The sequence below is a fragment of the Heloderma suspectum genome, chromosome 1, assembly GCF_057233095.1.
Source record: "Heloderma suspectum isolate Gila_16-S chromosome 1, 16-S_ref, whole genome shotgun sequence".
NCBI lineage: Eukaryota > Metazoa > Chordata > Lepidosauria > Squamata > Helodermatidae > Heloderma > Heloderma suspectum.
The window spans coordinates 53095796-53113492 of NC_139458.1; the positions used below are offsets into that span (position 1 = coordinate 53095796).

At 48.6% G+C, this 17697-nt stretch overlaps 1 protein-coding gene across 4 annotated transcripts in view; it reads right to left on the minus strand.

Annotated features, from left to right (window-relative positions):
- The window catches only part of PAX9 (paired box 9), a 52621-nt gene extending 39058 nt beyond the window's left edge, over positions 1-13563 (minus strand). Inside the window, exons 1-3 of one of the 4 annotated variants that reach the window (XM_084843347.1) lie at positions 13322-13546; positions 11443-12072; positions 4317-4459 (exon numbers count right to left, since the gene is read on the minus strand). In XM_084843347.1, the coding sequence (XP_084699473.1) occupies positions 4317-4459; positions 11443-12072; positions 13322-13325 (777 nt within the window). In that variant the 5' untranslated portion in view covers positions 13326-13546. Of the gene's footprint in view, positions 1-4316; positions 4460-11442; positions 12217-13321 lie in introns of those variants that run through there. The other 3 variants (XM_084843355.1, XM_084843336.1, XM_084843328.1) reach the window with 3 other exon arrangements.
- Positions 13564-17697: the final 4134 nt, after the last annotated feature.

Genomic DNA, 17697 nt, shown 5'->3' on the forward strand with positions numbered 1-17697 from the left:
GGAGCATGAATAGCGCTACTGTATCTCGGTTGCCGAGATCTCATGGATCACTTGAGTAGGAGCACAGAATTTTAAGAAGTGAGCACAGTAGTGCAGATAGGTAATTTTAGACCCTGGACTTCATAGTCTTATCAAGTGTGTGTGTGTGTGTGTGTGTGTGTGTTGCCTTAGATGGCCATGTGTGTTATTTCAGTTGTGAAGCACGCAATTAACATCTCTTCTCCTTCCCCCACCATTCTATACTTTACAACTGCTTCTGCATTCCTGATACGTAATAATAATTGTAAAAACACATATACACAATTGTTTGCCAATCCTGATTTAAAAGAAAGAAAGATTCTGAATATTTTGTAGTTTCTGTTTAAACTCACTTAGGTCATAGCACCATCCTGACTACAGGAATAAGATCGAGTTTGCTTCTGCTGCCCTGACGCTACACACATCTACTTGGGAATAAGCAGCATTTTGTGGTAGAAAAGGCTAATATCTAAAGCAAAATAAAATGAACATCTGCAACTATGTACATGCCCAGCTAAAAAATCTTTCTTAAAAACCAAGAAAGGACGTTGCAGTGAGCAGCATCAGTCCTGGAAGGTCCTGGCATAGAATCATAGAAAAGTAGGGTTGGAAGGGGCCTACAAGGCCATTGAGTCCAACCCCCATGCCAGCCCAGGTGGTGACATGGGTTTGCCACTGGGTTGTTGTTTGAGGGTGCTGAGCTGTGGGTCCTGGACTTTGGCCCTGAGTTCCAGCCTAGCTGCACTGCTGAGTGGGAGCAGCAAGTTGGACTGAGGTTTACGAAAAAGAATCGGGACATAGCCCCACAGTTCTAAAAGGGTCCATAAGGTCATGTGGTGGGATATAAATACAGAAGCAAACCAACCAACATTCAAGTTTATGCTAGGGTCCTAAGGATACTTCAGGGTCTGTTCAGGTGACTAGTGAATATAGTGGCCTCCACAAGTCTTCAGTCAAAGTTAACATTCAAAGCCCCAAAGTTACGCATTTGTAAATCTCATTGATTCCAAGGGGAACATGAGGTAGGTGCTTAACAGCATTCAGCATGTTTACTCAGAAGTAATTCTTATAAAGGTCATTGGGAATTAAGAACATAAGAAGAGCCATGCTGGATCAGACCAAGGGTCCATCTAGTCCAGCATTCCTGTGCACACAGTGGCTGACCAGCTGTCGACCAGGAACCCACAAACAGAGCATGAGCACAACAGCACCCTCCTACCCATGTTCCCCAGCAACTGGTGTACATAGAGTAACTGTCACTGATACTGGAGGGAGCACATAGCCATCATGACTAGTAGCCATTGGTAGCCTTAACTTCCATGAATTTGTCCAATCCCCCTTTAAAGCCATCCAGAGTGGTGGCCATCGCTACTTCTTATGGAAGTGAAAATGTCTCCCTATCCACTTTTTCCACACCACGCATAATTCTATACACCTCTACTATGTCCTTCCTTACTCACCTTTTCTCCAAGCTACACATGATGTTGTCACCTTTCGTCATGAGGGAGTTGCTCCAGCCCCTTGATCATGTTAGTCGCCCTTTTCTGCACTTTTTCCAACTCTTGTTCCCTAGCAAGTGTGCTAAGGAACTGCACCCACTTATTTGGAAGTAATCCTCATTGAATACAGTGGTGCTTACTTCTGAGTAAGGATGCTCCATATCTCTTCTGTTTAAACTGACACGGGTTCAGAATGCTTCACCGGATGGTGCCCAAAGGGTGTGGGGCATTATTCAGTTTGCACATGTAGCAGTAGTTTATTATTTACAGTCTAGCGAACCCAGGCCCAGTTTGCACATGATGGACTGGGGCAGGAGAGGAATATTTTGCTGTGAGGGAACAGTTCTGCTTCTGTTTGCTCCTCCCTCCATCTCTCCCTTTCTCAACCAAAGGAGGAAATATTGGATTGTATCCAATATGAGTCCTACTTAGAGTATTGAAATGAATAGGACATAATTTAGACTAACATTGGATACCATCCCTTCTGTTCCATTTTGGGGAGTGCTTAACAAAAATAAATTAAAATAAAATAAAAGCTCTCGATGAGCTGGGTCTTTATTATGGGAGTACCACAATTATTGCTAGACGCTGCCATTATTGAACGGCTAGCTGAGCTCTCCCACGCTCAGTGGAACAACCTCTGAAGTTCATCAAAGTAGAGCAAAGCCCCAAAGAAAGCCAACGGGGATTCCAAGCGACAAGGGATCCATACAACCCGATCCTAACAGCCTCGGTTACTCAGAAAGTAGCCCGCACAGACTATGACCCCCAAGAAACGAACGAGACCCAGAGGGCAGAAAGAACTCTTGGGAGAGCAGAGCGCTTCGCAAGGAAGGAGGGAGCCCGGCTGGCTGGCTGAATGAGGGGAGGTCAGGGGAAGCCCACCTAAGCTTATCCAGGGGGCGGGGGGGGGGGGAGATGTACTCTCAGGAACCCGGGCGGAAGAGGGCAAAGCGCGGCCATCGCGGCGCTCTCGCAAGAAGCTCGGGGGCGTCTAGATCAGAGCCGTCCATCTCCCGGTCTAATCTCTCCTTCCCTTCACCCGACTGCGGGGATCTATACATTACACCAGACCTTGGGCTTCCTAATTGAATCAATCTTTCCATCCCACCCACCAGCGACGTTCGCCCGGGCAGCTTCACTGACTTGGCTAGAAATCGGCGGAGCTTTTCTGACGAAACGAGGCGTTTTGTTTCCCGGCGATCCCCTCTTGAGGAGTCTCATCAGTACCTCGCTGGATCGTGCCATCCTCCGCGGCGGCGCATTCGGAGCAGGCGCGCACCGCACAGATCGACTCCAGGGCACTGTTCGTTCGTCGGTGGGGAAGGAGACGCCGCTGGCGAGGCGGCTTCGGATTAACCCGAGGAGGAGCTCGACTGGAGCGCGGCCTCTCCCTAGTCACCCCCCATCGGGATCTCCTCTCCATCTGGCCAGATCCTCGATCTGCGTTATTAAATCCGGTCCAGCCTAGCACGTGTGCAAGCAGTCTACCCAATCTCCTCCTAATCGTGGCAGCCAATCCCGACCCCAAGGATATTTACAGGGACGTAAATCCCATTGAGTTCAATAGCACCTACTCCCAAATAACTTGGCGTAGGATTGCAGGCTTCGCACTATCCTATGCACGTTGTTTCGTCAGAAAGAAGCCCTGATTTCTATGGGGCTGAGTCCTGCTGACCATGCATAGGGCTACAGCCTTAGCGTGCAATCCGATGTATGCCTACTCCACTAAGGGCTATGAGACGCCCAGAGCAGTGTGGACAGCATTACAGTTTCCAGTTGCAGTTCTATACACGCTTATCCGGGAGTACACCGGATTACAGTGGGACTTGACTGCGCGTAAACATATATAGGATTGCGCTGTAAATGCAGATTTGGGTCAGGACCAAAGAACCGTACTAAATTGCTATTCCTGAACTCAGGGGGCTTGCTACAAGGCAACCCTAACGAGAGAAGTAAGTCCCTGTGAGTAGAATGCGGCTTACTCTCTAGCAGGTATGTTTAGAATGAAGCCTTCGACTTCTCGAAATTCAGGGGAGCTTCTAAAGCAGTTTGTAGTACCGCAATGGGCTGTGCAGTTGTAAGGGGCAGTGTGGCAGGAGGGGGACTACACACAGACATACATGCACAACCAAAAAATAGGCGCGTGCTGGAGTCTTTGGCCTCCCTTAAAAGCAATTATTTGGATCCTGGCTTTACTGTTTGATTGACTTTGGGAGCGATTTTGGTGTTGATCCAGAAGCAGTCCAGATCAATGGGCGCGCTGGTTTGAACTTGTTTTCCCTTCTATGTCTGGCAAGAGTTAGGAAGTTTTAAAAGGGCTACTGCTAGGTCAGCATATTAGAACTTGCAACTGTCACCACCAGCAGCCATTCCAGCAGCCTGTGCAGGGGGAGATGAGCGGGGAAGGGGGACCCCATTCAATTCCACCAGCCCTGCTGAAAGGCGACTTTTGCTCTCTCCTCTTCCCCTCCTGTCCCCTTTTCCTTGTGTTCTTCTAGTTTGTAAGCCTGTAGGCAGGGCCCATCTTGTTTTACGGATCGCATGTAAGGCGTTCCTTTCTGGCTAAGGAGCGGGACAGAAAAGCTTTGAATAAAGAAATAAACAAACACACTTCTAAAGGGAGATTTGTTGCAAAGAAAGAAGGATGAGGGTAGGAGGACGGTGCCGTGAGAGTTTCCCCCAGAGCACGCCCCCCCCTCCGGGCCTCACACCACCACAGCCCCACACACACACACACACACACACACCAGCCTCCAGGCCGTCTTCCTTCCAGGCAATCGGCGGCGGCCCCCTTACCTGGCTGTACTTGGCCTCTGGTTCCAGGGAGCCCTTGTCCAGCCCGTTCACCGCGACGTGCTGAGCCGTGGTCGCGAAGCCGCTTCTGCTGAGTGTGCTCCACTCTTCCACCTTGGGGCTGTGATAGGGCGAGCTGTCGCTCACTGCGGGCAAACACACGACGAAGAGGGTGAGGAGAGAGCAGCTTTCTTTGGGCCGGCGATCTGAAACAGCCTAGATTTACTCAAAAGAAAGCCTCCCCGAAACGAAACCTCTGAACTGCAGGCGCATCGGAATGCGCCAGAAAGGCCGGGCGCATCTTCCCGGGAGATGGCTCGCAACCCATTTAGGGCCCCGATCCTTTACACGCCTTTCCCCGTGAAATAAAGACCGAACGAAAAATCGTCACAGCTGACCCTGGTCTGCCAACACCATACTCCCAAAGGTCTCTCCAGGGAAGAAAAACGGAGGCTTACACTCACGCCTCGCTGCATTTACTCGGAAGTAAGTCGCGTTCCTTTCCAGTGAACTTCTTTCCAAGTCAGTGTATTCAGGATGGGCAGTTTGAATGCCCGACAGCTCCATTCTCCCTGCCCACACAAGGAAACCTGCTTAGGAGTGGCATATGAACAGAGGCCGCGGGAGGGCGGGGGAGCTGTGAAACTAATCAAATTTTTGATTTAAATTTGACACTGATTTAAATAATGGCATATTTATTTCTAAATAACGTATAGGTAAGGGTTTCGGGTAGTCCAAATAAGTTGTTTGCAACCGATCTGCAGTCACATCCAGCTGCGCGGCCCGAGTTTACCTAAGTTTAGTTTGAAATAAACCTCGCTGTGTTCAACGAGGATTACTCCCAGATAAGTGAGCAGATCAGTACCAGCAGAAGCCTGCTATGCATGCATACTAAGGAGAGCCTCTCGCTGAGTTCAGTGTTGCTTACTCTGGAGTAAATACGTTCGTTTGCATAGGATTGTGGGCTCGGTTGGATCTGTTTGATTTCAGAAGCAGTTACTGCTATGTAACACGTTTCGCATCACGGTTTGAGTCCCAGAGATTTCAGTCGAATTTCAGATATGGTTAGGCTTGACGCTCCGCTACAACAAATGGGAAGTAATTCTAAATAAACCCGTTTAGAATCGAGGTGCCAGTTCCACTGAAACCAACGGCTTAGTGCTGCAATCTTATGCTTACCTAGGAGTACATTCCACTGAACACAGCGGGACTTACTTCCGAGGAAACTCGCATAAGGTTGCTCTGTAAACCTAATCAGTCAGCTTCATCAGTTCTCTCATCACCATCCAATATATGCATTAAAAAAAAAAAAAAACCAAAGGAGTTGGTGGGACTTATTTCTGAGCAGACATGTATAAGTTTGTACGGTGAGGGTCCTTTCGAAAGAATAATTTAAATCGAAATGAACAAAGCTTGTTCATCCAGGGGTAAGCAATCCAGTGTCCTCGAGATGTTTTGGACTACAACTCCTATAATCTCTGACTACCGGCCATGCTGGCTGGGCCTCATGGGAGATGTAGTTCAAAACATCTGGAGGGCATCACGGTGCCTACCTCCTACAGATTTAAGCCGTTGTTTTTACATCAGCAACTCATGCCCCTGCTAGCCATGCTGACTGAGGCATGTGGGAATCGGACTTCTTTCTGTCTAAAAATGCATAGAATTGCCCCCTAAAGTATTGTTTGAGGAAACCCTCCCCATTCCCCCACAGTAAAGTAGAGCAAGGGTGCACGGGCAGGGGGTAGAACAAAGCCCACTGGTACCAACCTTAAGCCTCCTGGTTGCTTGAATTCTTACAGGAGATGATGGACCTACTACGGAGGCACTCTTCATTTTCTTAAGCAAGAGTGCACTGTTTAAGCCTTACCCTAAGAGACCATGACTATGTACTCTTGCTTTGTAAATGTGAAAACCAAAATAAAAACCAACAACAACATCAGAGAACCATGGATGGCTAAGTAAGCAGGTAAACAAATAAAATAAAAACATAACGTAAAAGCAAAGTAAAATGACAGTAGACTATACAGGACTGGAGGGGTTTTTTTTCTGCTGAAGGACAGCGTGCACATTTCAGTACTGGGACTCAAAATAAACTCCTGGGCTCAGAATTTTTAAAATTCAAAGTGTATGTCTTTTGCACTTGGCCCTGGCTGGGGATCTCGGCAATCTTCTAGTTAAAAATGAAGGGGGGAAAAAGATTCCACAACCTTGAACTCTGCCCATCTCTGGTCCATAGTAGCCCTACAGAAGAACTAAAGCTATAAAACTTCGTGCACCCATTGGAAGTAACTGAGGCTACAGTGCTATGGTCTGATAAATACCTATATGAGTACTTATTTCTGAATAAACATGCAGAGGATTGTGCTCCACCTGTCAAACAGTAGGGCTCAATGCCAAGTAAATGTGGTAAGGACTGAGCTGTGAACAGTCACCCCCCCTCCCCATAAGCAGGTTCCATTGAAATCAATGGGACAGCTTCTCAATGAAGCCTAGAATGAGCATATGTCTCAGAGATTTAAACTCCCCATCTAGGCAAAACCTTCATTTTTATTCTTGGTTGGAAAGCCAAAGAGGTTTAAAAACCATGCTAATTTGATGTGTGTGTGGGGGGGGGGGGTGGCTCTACTGGAGGAGAAAACCATGCAACCTACCATTAGTTTTGTCCTTAAGGAAGTGAAGGCAAACTTAATACTTACATACACAAGCTGATTCAAATTCAGTTAAATGCCACACTACAAATGCCCCAAATTCCCATTTATTTTAATGTAAGTTATTTATTCCTAAGGTTTTGACTCCCTACTGTGGATCGGGTTGCACAGTATCAAGTAGCTTTCAATTTCCCCAGCTTCAAATACTACCATTTATGACAAGGTGGACTGGAGTGGCCATCCAGTCATTCACTTTCAGGAATAAACTAGAATCAATAATCTATAATATATTTAATATAATGTGTATAATACTGAGAATTGGGGGGATTTCTCAGGGAAATTTATCCCTCTGCTTCGCGCATTATGGCGATTGTGGTTTCATGGCTGAATTCATTTACTCCAGAACAGCCCAATTGATTTTAGCAGACCCATCTGGGAAAGGTGGATTGAAGCCTTAGTTTGTGGCAGTGTTGAATTTACCATTTCCAAAGAAAGAGTGGAAATGCACAGAGAGAGGTTGAAACCATTTGATCTTAATCATGTTATGCACAGAAACTAAGTTTATTTAGGATGAATATGAATGGATAGATCAGGCATTCCATCTTCCACAGTTTTCAACATCCCCCTCCCCCCACCCCATTCCTCAAGTTATTTCATCCTAACACGAATAAAGGAAATTACAAGGCCTAACCGGATTAAGGAAAACTCCAGAGCTGTTGACATTCCCCCATCATCCTCTCGCGGTGACAGCCACTGGGTAGCGATAACTACATTTGGCATAATTATTTCCTAAGTCGATTTGTTGGAATATGTCACTTTTTTTCTTGAAGGAGGCCCATATTAGAAAAAATAAAATAAAACAACTCAGAGGAAGAGACTACGGAGGTTTCTGCTTTAAATATATAACAGAAGCATCCCTTTGAAGACTGGTCAGTTGCAACAGTTACCAGAAAGTAGAATTGCAACTTCTCTCTCAAGAAGAGAAGTTCTTGAGAAGTTCTTCTCTCCTGCCTCCTCCCCCGCACAATATACAAAGAACCTACTTCCACCGCTATTTTACTATGAAACAAGTCCCACTGAAATCAATGGGGCTGCTGGCTGACCTGCTTCCAAGTAGTCCCCCGCTGCACGTAGGTCTTAGGACTACTTGGGAGAAAGCCCTCTTGATTTCGACTGAGGATCTTACTTCCAAGTCAGCGTGCTTTGGGAAAACTGCCAGGGGCCGGGAGCCGCAAGTCAGTTCAGCTGAAATACTTGACTTGAAGGCGCAAACCAGAGTTGCTGAAACGCAAACGCGTGGCTTTCGTGAGCGGTGGGGCTGGTGGGAACGCGAGAAGCATGTTGGGGATGGTCTACAAGGCAGAGAAAACGCTACGGGTGCTCGGCAGGGACAGAAGGCCCTCGCATCGCAACAGCCCCGCGTGGGTGAAAATGTAGCGGCTGCGATCCCAGCGCCAAGCAAGGGAGCCCTTTCGGCTGGCGTTCTGTCTGGCACGAGAGGGGAATCAGTCCAGCCGTCCGTTTCCTCTCTTTTCCCCGGAAGCCCTGTGTGGCTCAGCCGGCACATGGCTAAAGTCGACTTAGGCAACCAAGCTATGCCTCTCGCGAGCTCCCTTTTCTGCTGATCTCTCACTTTCCCATGAATAGGGGCTTCCTCTCCGTGTCAGCAAGGTCAACTTATCCTATAAATCAAGGGCAAGCAGCCCTCAGATGCAGCCTCGCTAACGCGGGCGCGCGGGGGGGGGGGGCGTCGAAGAGACCTCCTTGTCACTCAGTCTTCACCCGCTGGACTCCTACCTAGACAGGGGGCCTTGGCCACTGTGGTGTCAATAAACGAGGAAATCAGGCCAGTTCTCAGCTCCGCGCTCGGCTCGTTCTCTCTCCCCGCCCCGCCCCCTCCTTCCCACCGCCTAGCCTCACAAGCACAATTAACATTTACAAATAATCCCTCCAATCTGAAAGAAACGCAGACTGCAATGCACTTTCCTAAGGACATGCAAAATTCGCTTGGCCCTGGAAGGGCCCCACTTGGCATCTTTAAAAAGAATACGTTGAGAGGGGGGAAATAAATCCTCATAACAAAATCTTGGGCATTATGTTTTTGCTTGCAACGAGTATAACCGTGTGAAATATATTTTTAAAACAAGATTCTTGCCTTAGCAATTTTAAAAAAAGGTTATAGTACATTCTTGGGGCCAAATCATAGAGTTGTTACAGTGGAGGACAAACTGGCATCTATGAAAAGTACATAGTTGTGTTTTTTTAATCGTGGCTTGAAGGCTACAAATATTTTTGTCTCGTTTGTACTCTGAGCTTAAGTTCCACTAAAATCTATGGGACTCCAGCATTAAAAACACACACACACATCGAGACTGCGCGGTGGCATAGGCAAATATTCGGTGTTTCAATCTGGGATCACTGTTGGGGACAATCCCCTTTGCCTTTTTAACTGCAAGGTTTCGAATTCTGGAGCAAAGTCGGTAAAAGCGAGCAGAGCACCACCAGGCCCTCAGAAGGGGCTAAATACTAGTTAAACATCAGTAGTTTCAGTTTTCTGGACCACCGCTTTGGAGGAAAACAAAGTGAAGCAGAAGAACGAAAGCAATTAGGTGACATTTGAACTTCCTGTCTGAGCAAATTTGGCCTGATTGCAAGAACTGGAGGTGGATTTGCCTGCAATTTCAAGGAGATGCCTTTCCTGAAAAATCCCTGACTTGAAAGCAAACAACAGGCACAAAGGCCTGGCAGAAAAAGTCAACATACCTGGCTGCCTTTTTTTGGGGGGGGGGGGTTGTGTTGGTGTGTGTGTCCGCATATATATCTTTAGCTTATATATTTAACTACATCGTCTGCATCTGGTATTATAGTATATATTAAAATAATAATAATGTGTGTGTGTGTGTGTGTGTAGGATCACACACACACACACACACCAACGGAGGGTGACATTTCTTACATCTGACAAAGTTAACTCTAGTCTATGGAACATTATGGCACAATAAAATGTCATAATGAAATTGTTAGTTTTTAAGATGCCACAGGGTTCCTTATCCTTTTAACATGGTATTTATATACAATGATTACCTGTGTATTATGTTCGTTACCCATGTACAATGGGTAAGGCAGGAATTATACATGGACAGTTTGGCTTTCCATACATGGCATAATGCTATTTAGCATTAGCAGCTATATTTCCAGCTATTTGAAAGACTTGAGTGCCTTATCAGTAACATGCACAAAGCAGAAATGACTTGCCATGTTTGTTTACTCAGAAGTAAGTTTACATAGAATTAAAGCCTGAATTCGGTCAATTGACAGCTCAGTCCTATGCAGGTTCATTCAGAAGTAAGTTCAACTAAAATCAACAGGACTATTTCCCAAGCACATGTTAAAATATGTGGCCTTAGATTTAGCTGATTGGGTTCTATTTAAATTTGTAATAAAGGCTGCAATTCTATTCATATATAATATGGAGTAAGTTCTGTTGAGCATAGTGGGACTTACTTCCAAGCAAACATGTATAAAATTATTCTGGTAAGTTGGTTTAAATAAATCAAGCAATATACCATATATATCTAAATGTGTTCATACATATATTTTTATTACTTATTTGATTTCATGCATTTAATTTTAATTAGATCAAAGTAATTTGAGGTAGTTTAAATTTGTTGTATATATTTCTTGGTAACAATGACTATAAAGTGTGATAGACGAAGAGACAGACGATATACAAAGTGTGTGTGTTCCAAATGTATGTGCTTATTACCACTAGGAATATCAGATGTCATGGGGAGTAATCTATTCCAGTATGATACCATCACATTCATTGTATGCATTCAAAATAGTGGAGTGTCATGAAAACACATTTTCAAGGACTTATGCCTGTGGGGTTTTTTGGGCTTTGTCAAGAAAGCATTTTAGTTGTTATCTCCTCTTTGGCTAAATTGCTGTTGGATAAATGAGAAACCTATTTAAGAGATAAAACAAAGTAAGCCATGCTCGTCCATGAGAAAAATTCCAAATTGCACAGGTGGACAATACCTTTATTAGGACCAACCAAGTTGTGGGCAAGAATTCAGAGATCTCCAGATCTATTTATCAGGCATGATGTTACAGCTATAAAGAAAGTAATCTTGGGGGCACAGATGTACTTGGTAAGTAAGTCCCTCGGAGTACAATGAAGCTTATTTCTAAAGAGATGTGTTAAAGACTAAAATGCAAGTATCTCCAGGATTATCCACAGCTCTTCTCAGGGGCAATTTTCAAGATGTTATTTTGCAAGATAAAATTAATTACAAGATGCCATTTTGCATCTTGATCAAGGTAAATTGTAGGGCATTTGAAACCAGGGGAGACTTCTAAGCATGAAGAGAGAAATGGGATGCCCCCCTCCCCGTCCCCCCCCAAGGCTCCTTTCAGGATGGCGAAGGGCCTTCCTAGGTGGGGTTTCTCCTCCTAAGCCTGGGGTCTCCGGCTCTTACCTTGGTCTGTTATGGACCGGATCCCCAAGATGTCGGTGACGGAGTGGGAGGAGGGCCAGGTGCGAGGCATGTGGACGGTGCTGTGGAGAGCCGGCACGCTGGCGGGGCTGGGGCCCTTGGCGCCTGCCGCAGCGATGGGGCTCGGATAGGAGTAGATGTGGTTGTAGGGCAAGGCGGGCTGCGGGGCCGCCTGGTGGTGCTGCTTGTAGGTCTCGTAGTGGCTCTGCTGGGAGAGGTTGCCGATCTTGTTCCGAAGGATCCGGCTGATGGAGCTGACCGAAGGCACGTTGTACTTGTCGCACACGCCGTCGGCCAGCAGCCGGTCGCGGATCTCCCAGGCGAAGATGCCGGGATCCCTCTGCTTGTAGGTCCGGATGTGCTTCACCACCGTCGGCGTGGTGACCCGCGGCTTGCTGCCCCCGATGGCCCCCGGCAAGATGGAGCCGGTCTCGTTGTAGCGGGCCAGGATCTTGCTAACGCAGCCGTGGGAGACGCGCAGCTGGCGGCTGATGTCGCACGGCCTGATGCCCAGCTGGGCTAGTTCCACAATCCGGAGCCGGATGGCGTTGGGCAGGGGGCGCCCGTTGACGAAGACCCCGCCAAGCTGGTTCACCTCCCCGAAGGCTGGCTCTGCAAGCAAAGAGACGCACCCACACATGGGACTCAGACGGCGGGCAGCCTTCACCCGCGGAGCTCCCGGGAGCGCGGACTCAGGGGAAGCCCCGTGGCACTCCTCGGGCCTTCCTTCCTAGTAGACCTGCCCCACGCCGCCGCGGGGCTTGGGCGCGAGGGCCGCGGCCCTTGCTTCCTAGCCTAAAGCACGGCCATCCGCTGTCAGGAAGGCCGGCTGCCACCTCCGTGAAAATCAAGGGAAGCTCCAATCTCAGGCGCACTTACCAAGGCGCAAGTCCCGTTGAGGTCTATAGGGCTGACCGCTCCGTTAAACGCGGTTAGGATCGGGCTGCTAGTGCTACACCGCGTTTCGGACCGCAGCAGGTCAGCCCGTCTGATGCCCTCCACAAGAAACGCCAATCGGTTCTTTCCAACCCTCCTCATTTAAAGCATCGCCCAGCCGCTTCGGAGGGTGCACGGCACGTCAGGCCGGCATCCAGGCCGCGATCCTAAAACAGACTGGCTAGAGAGGAGGCGGCTTCCATCGAAATCTTGCCGTGTGTGTGTGTGTGTGTGTGTGTGTCGGAGGGGGGGGGGCTTAGGATTCAGGCGTTTCTTGGAAAGCTCCCGTTGGAACGGACAGGCATTAGCGTCCTCCTGGTCAATGTACTTAGGATCGCAGAATTATCCTAGAGTGTAGATGATACAATCCAGAGGTGGAGAATCACGGGGGTTCGTCTGTCTCCGGTCCGCCTCCCCCCCCCCTCCAAAAGCGCGTTATGAAAACTATCTGGAATCGAAAGCCCGCAAAGTTTCCGTTCTGAGGGAAACGCGGGCACGGAAGTGTTGCAAGGAGCTAGCGAGAGCGGGGGGCTCCTTTCTCTGCTCCTCTCCTCCAGCAGCTCGGAGGAGATTCCCCGTCGAAAGACAAACGCCTTCAGTGGGCGGAGGGGAGAGGGGAGGGGGAGGGGGAGGGGGAGCTCGTGGCGCCGGGGCAGCTCGGGTCCAAGGCGCCCCGGCAGTTCAGAGAGTCACCTGCCTCCCTCCGGTCCACCCCTAACTGGCGAGCCGAGCGGCCGGGGGCTGGGCGCTGTTCCGCGCCGCGGACCCCCTCGCGCGTCCCGACGGCTCGCCGGCACACGAGCAAAGCCGACGAGGCGCTGGCGGCTGCCGGGCGCCCGAGCGCCACTCCACGCGGGAGCTGCTGCGGCTGCCGCCTCCCTGGACAGCCTCCGCCTCCCGCCGCTGCGCAGCCGGGCGGACTTACCCATGGCTCGAGACGGGGCGCCGAGCGGCGCGCTCTTCTGCGATCCCCGAAGGAAGCGGCGCGGCGGAGTCGGTCTTGCCCGGCGGCCTCCGCAACCCGCGCTGGAGAAGGCCCCGGCGGCCTCCGACGTCCACCGCGGGAGACGGCGGCGAGGCTGTCAAGAAAAAGGACCCCGAGGAAGTCGCTTTCCCGAGGCAGGAGACTTAAGTTCTGCATTTCAATCTCGCAGCAACGTGGGCTGGGCTGGGCTGGCCGGGGCGTCGCAGGCTATCGCTCACCAGGGCACGCCCCGTGGAGGGCGGGCCTAACCGCCGAGCGGCCTCCCTGTTGGCCGCGAGGGCTGACGGACAGGCTCGCCCTGGAAGGTTCTTCCGTTCGCTTTTGCAGGCGTGCTGGATCCAGTGCCTGGGTCCCCACGCAAGGGCCGCGCGAAGAGCTGGTGAGCCGGTGCGCCGTGCTGGGGCGTCTGTCCGAGGGACACGACTCCCAGAATGCACTAGAGCCATCCAGACTCCGAAGAGGAGCCCACAGAATCATAGCATCAGAGGGTTGGAAGGGGCCTGCAAGACCACCGAGTCCAGCCCCCTGCTCCCGGGCGGTCTCCCATCCAAGTACTAACCAGGGCTGGCTCTGCTTAGCTTCCGAGACCAGAAGAGAGCGGGCGCACCCAGCCAGTCCACCTTTCGCTGCCCTCTCAGCTTTGTTTCCCTTGCCTTGTGGCCAGCATCTGCACATTTTCAGGGGTCGCTAAGAACACAATCTCATGATGTATACATTTTTGTGAAATATCTCTGCACGGAAATTAATTCTTTCACATTTCAGATCCCCCCCCCCCCGAAAGTATAGTGTGTTTTCTCCTATTGTGACGTTGGTTATGGGGACCTGTCAAAAAATCAGAAAGCTCCACTGACGCCAAGCTACACAACGTGTTAGAAATACTATCAAAGGGCAGGAAAAGGGGGTTAATCAGTGGGACCTCTTAAATGTACATACGGAAAATAAACCAGCTGTGTTTTTGTTTTGTTTTTCAGTGAGTGAATACATCTATCATGCATCCATAAACGAGATTGCCACACACGAACAACACTGTATACGTATTTAAAACACACACGCTAATATCTATCTTTCTATCTAATATCTATCTTTCTATATAACTCTGCCCCCCACAAACACACCTTTCCTTCGCGGTAGAAATCTGGAGCAATTAATTTAAGTGGGTTTCTATGGGAATCGCTTCCCCTTAAGTGTCCTTACGACGGCAGACTAAGAAAACGTTTAAGAGAAACTACAACCGCCTGAAGGCACACAGATGATGCATTGCTAGTTGATGGGTATAATTTTCCCTAGGCATCCATAGGTTTGTAGGCCTTTTTTTTTTTTTTGGTATGTGATTCTTGCAGGGTCCTAGAACGAGAAGGTCGCGGGCTCATTAATATCCTCCGTTCTTTAAATATCTGCCTGTGTTTAAAACATGGCTCCCACGCCAGCGACGTGAAAACTTAAATAATATTGTAGGACTTAAAAGGGAGGGAAAAGTGTGAGAAAATGTTGGTTGAACTTGTGGTGAGCTCAGCTCTGGGCTACTTTTGTGGATGCGATTGTGAAAGACTGCGCTGTGTGTTTTGGCTGGCACAGTTGTGCTTCTGAATCCAGGGTAGGCATAATGTACAGAATATTGACACACAGGACAGAGACGCCCGCCGCGCGCTCCGTGGAACCTCAGCCAGGCTTTTCTGAGCATTTCCCCCCTCCCATTGTTACGAATGAGAGACGTTCTCTCCTCCAACCCCCGATCCACAACCGCCTCTTTTAGGAAATAGATCTTCACTGTTTTCCGTGGGCCTTCCTGCCAAGTAACGTGTTTCAAGGTCGGGCTGCTAAATGAGAACTCATCCAAGATACATTATCGTGCCCATTAAAGACGACGGGTTAACTTAAAACGCTGGACGAGAAAAGTGAAAATCTGGCAAGGCGAGGCTTGTTAATGTCGCTCTCAAACGGACTGTGCAAACGGCAAGGCTGTTTAGGCTGCTGGGAAGCCGGCATTGAGTTGAAGTGGGTAGTCTGGGTTTGCATGGTCGCCCTGCGCTGCCTGAAAACCAAGTCCAGCGCGCCTAACCGAGAATGGTTGACTAAGCAAACCCAAGGGAGACCCGAGGCGAAAGAACCTGCCTCGTCGCCGCTCTGGATGGAAGGGGAACTGGACGGTCTTTTCTTCTGTACAGGGGGACGTTTGTTTCAGAAACCTCGGAAGATCGACTGAAACCTTTGCTCTGTGCAACAATGAATGGCTGATGATTCTGGGCTGCTAGCCGGAACGTGGGTTGGGACCGCTTACACCTCCAGGCTCTTGTTCTAAACAAAGAGATTCCTTCCCTGCTCGGACATGCAGAGCTAGTGGAATCGCGCAGCCCCACGCCGAGGAGATGGGATGATCCCCCTTCCTACTGAACCTGTTCCAGCGATAACCGATGTGAATTAGAGACCAGAAGGCCCGCTGTTTCTCTGGGGTTTAAAAGGAGGCCGTATTTAAGAAACATCGACTGGGCGTTGTAATCGGGCTAACGTTGGAATCTGGCAATTATATCGGGTTGTTTTTTTAAAAAATAAAATAAATCGAGAGTAATTAACTCATTTCGAAGGTTCCTAAACCGCAGGAAAGAATTCTGTGTTACACAGAGGTCTGCATATCCTTTCACCAACTGAAAACCACCGTTTAACAGCAAGCCTTGGGTTAACAAAGGGTAACACCATGCCCAGTTGGTATTAATCCTAAATTACAGCCCAACCCATAATCCAGTTGCATTGAAAAACTACAGTATTTTTTCTGCTTTTCCACATTCCGTCCATTCCTGCAACCTTAAATCCATTAAGTGGAAGGAAGTCAATAATGATAATAATAATAATAATAATAATAATAATAATAATAATATATAATAATAAAAATAAGTTTATAAAAGTACTTCATTAAGCAATCAATTTAGAATCAGGTTGGCAATTGTAGTGAATGGCGCTGGCCCCTCAGTCCTACATTGTTGTTTGAAGATCCGTTTATTTCAATGTTCTCTGTCAGCTGGTGGCCCCGATGACCGCAGCCTAAATATCCTGAAATCCCCAATCATTCAGTTTAACTGGTCTGTGTAGATCGGGTTCCTAACGTTCCAGAGATCCCACTGAATTCACTCAAGAGCTAAACTCTTTGACCCACGACTCAGTGAAGTCTAGCTAGGTCCGTTTATTGTACCTCGATCCTAATCACGCTCACACGGGGAAAAAACCTTATAGATTTTAATGAAACTTCCTCCCAACGACCGCGAACTTATACCTGTACAGTCGCATGCGTTACAACAGGAGTGAATCCAAAGATTTCAGTTCAGGGAGGGGGTGTTATGACTGGGAGTGGGGTCTTAATCGCTAACTGCCGCTCCTGAACATATTTTCACAAAACTGAGTTTTCTGGATTTCATTGGGACTATTTCTAATCCAGGCGGGAGTTCTTATGCACACTTATTTAGGAACATTTCACACCATTAGGCTTTCTTCTCTCCCCCAGCCCCAACCCCCCTGTACGTAGGATCAGGCTGCGGGTATGCTTAGGATCGCAGACTTCATATGGTCAAGCAAATATTTGCATTCTTCGTTTTGTATAGACTTGAAATAGACACGTTACCTATGACTCCACTACCCACACCATACGCAGTTACTTCAGAGTAAACCTCATAGAATTCGACACTTTTGTCTGACTACACATGCTGAGTTCGGTCTGCGGAGGACAACTCCTCATACATTTTCTGTCTGACCCATTTGGGATCCGTTTTGAGCCTTTTGCCTGTTGTCGATCTCTGGGAATCCTGCCATACAGCTTGTATAGAGTTTTGCCGGCAGTAATGCACCGGCTTTGTGTGCCCCCCCCCCCGCCATCCCTGCACAATTTTCCTTCTCGTTTCCTCGCAACGACTCTCCGTGCGATCCCACCTTTGTTTTTTTGCTTCCTCCAGCGTCTTTCTTTTTCCAACCTGCCTATCTAAAACTCCCCTGTCCCGCCGCCGCCGCCGCCGCCAATGCAACTCCGCCTTCCCGGGGCTGGCTGCTTTTGGGATCTTTTTCTCAATGTGTGTTCCTGATGTGGTCCTGTCGGAAAAGCTCGTTTACTCTGCCCGGGTCCCCAGTGGTTTAAGGATAATGTTTATCAGGATTGAACGTGCTCAACTTGTTTCCATTGAACTGCTGAGTGTAGGCTGAAATAACAAAGGTCACATCCACAGTGAACCGGGCGAGGGCAAGGCGAGCCGAGAGGAATATGAAAACATTATAATAAACAGCAGCCTGTTGATCGCGCTGACCTGCCTGGCAAAAAGATTAATTTCAGGTACAAA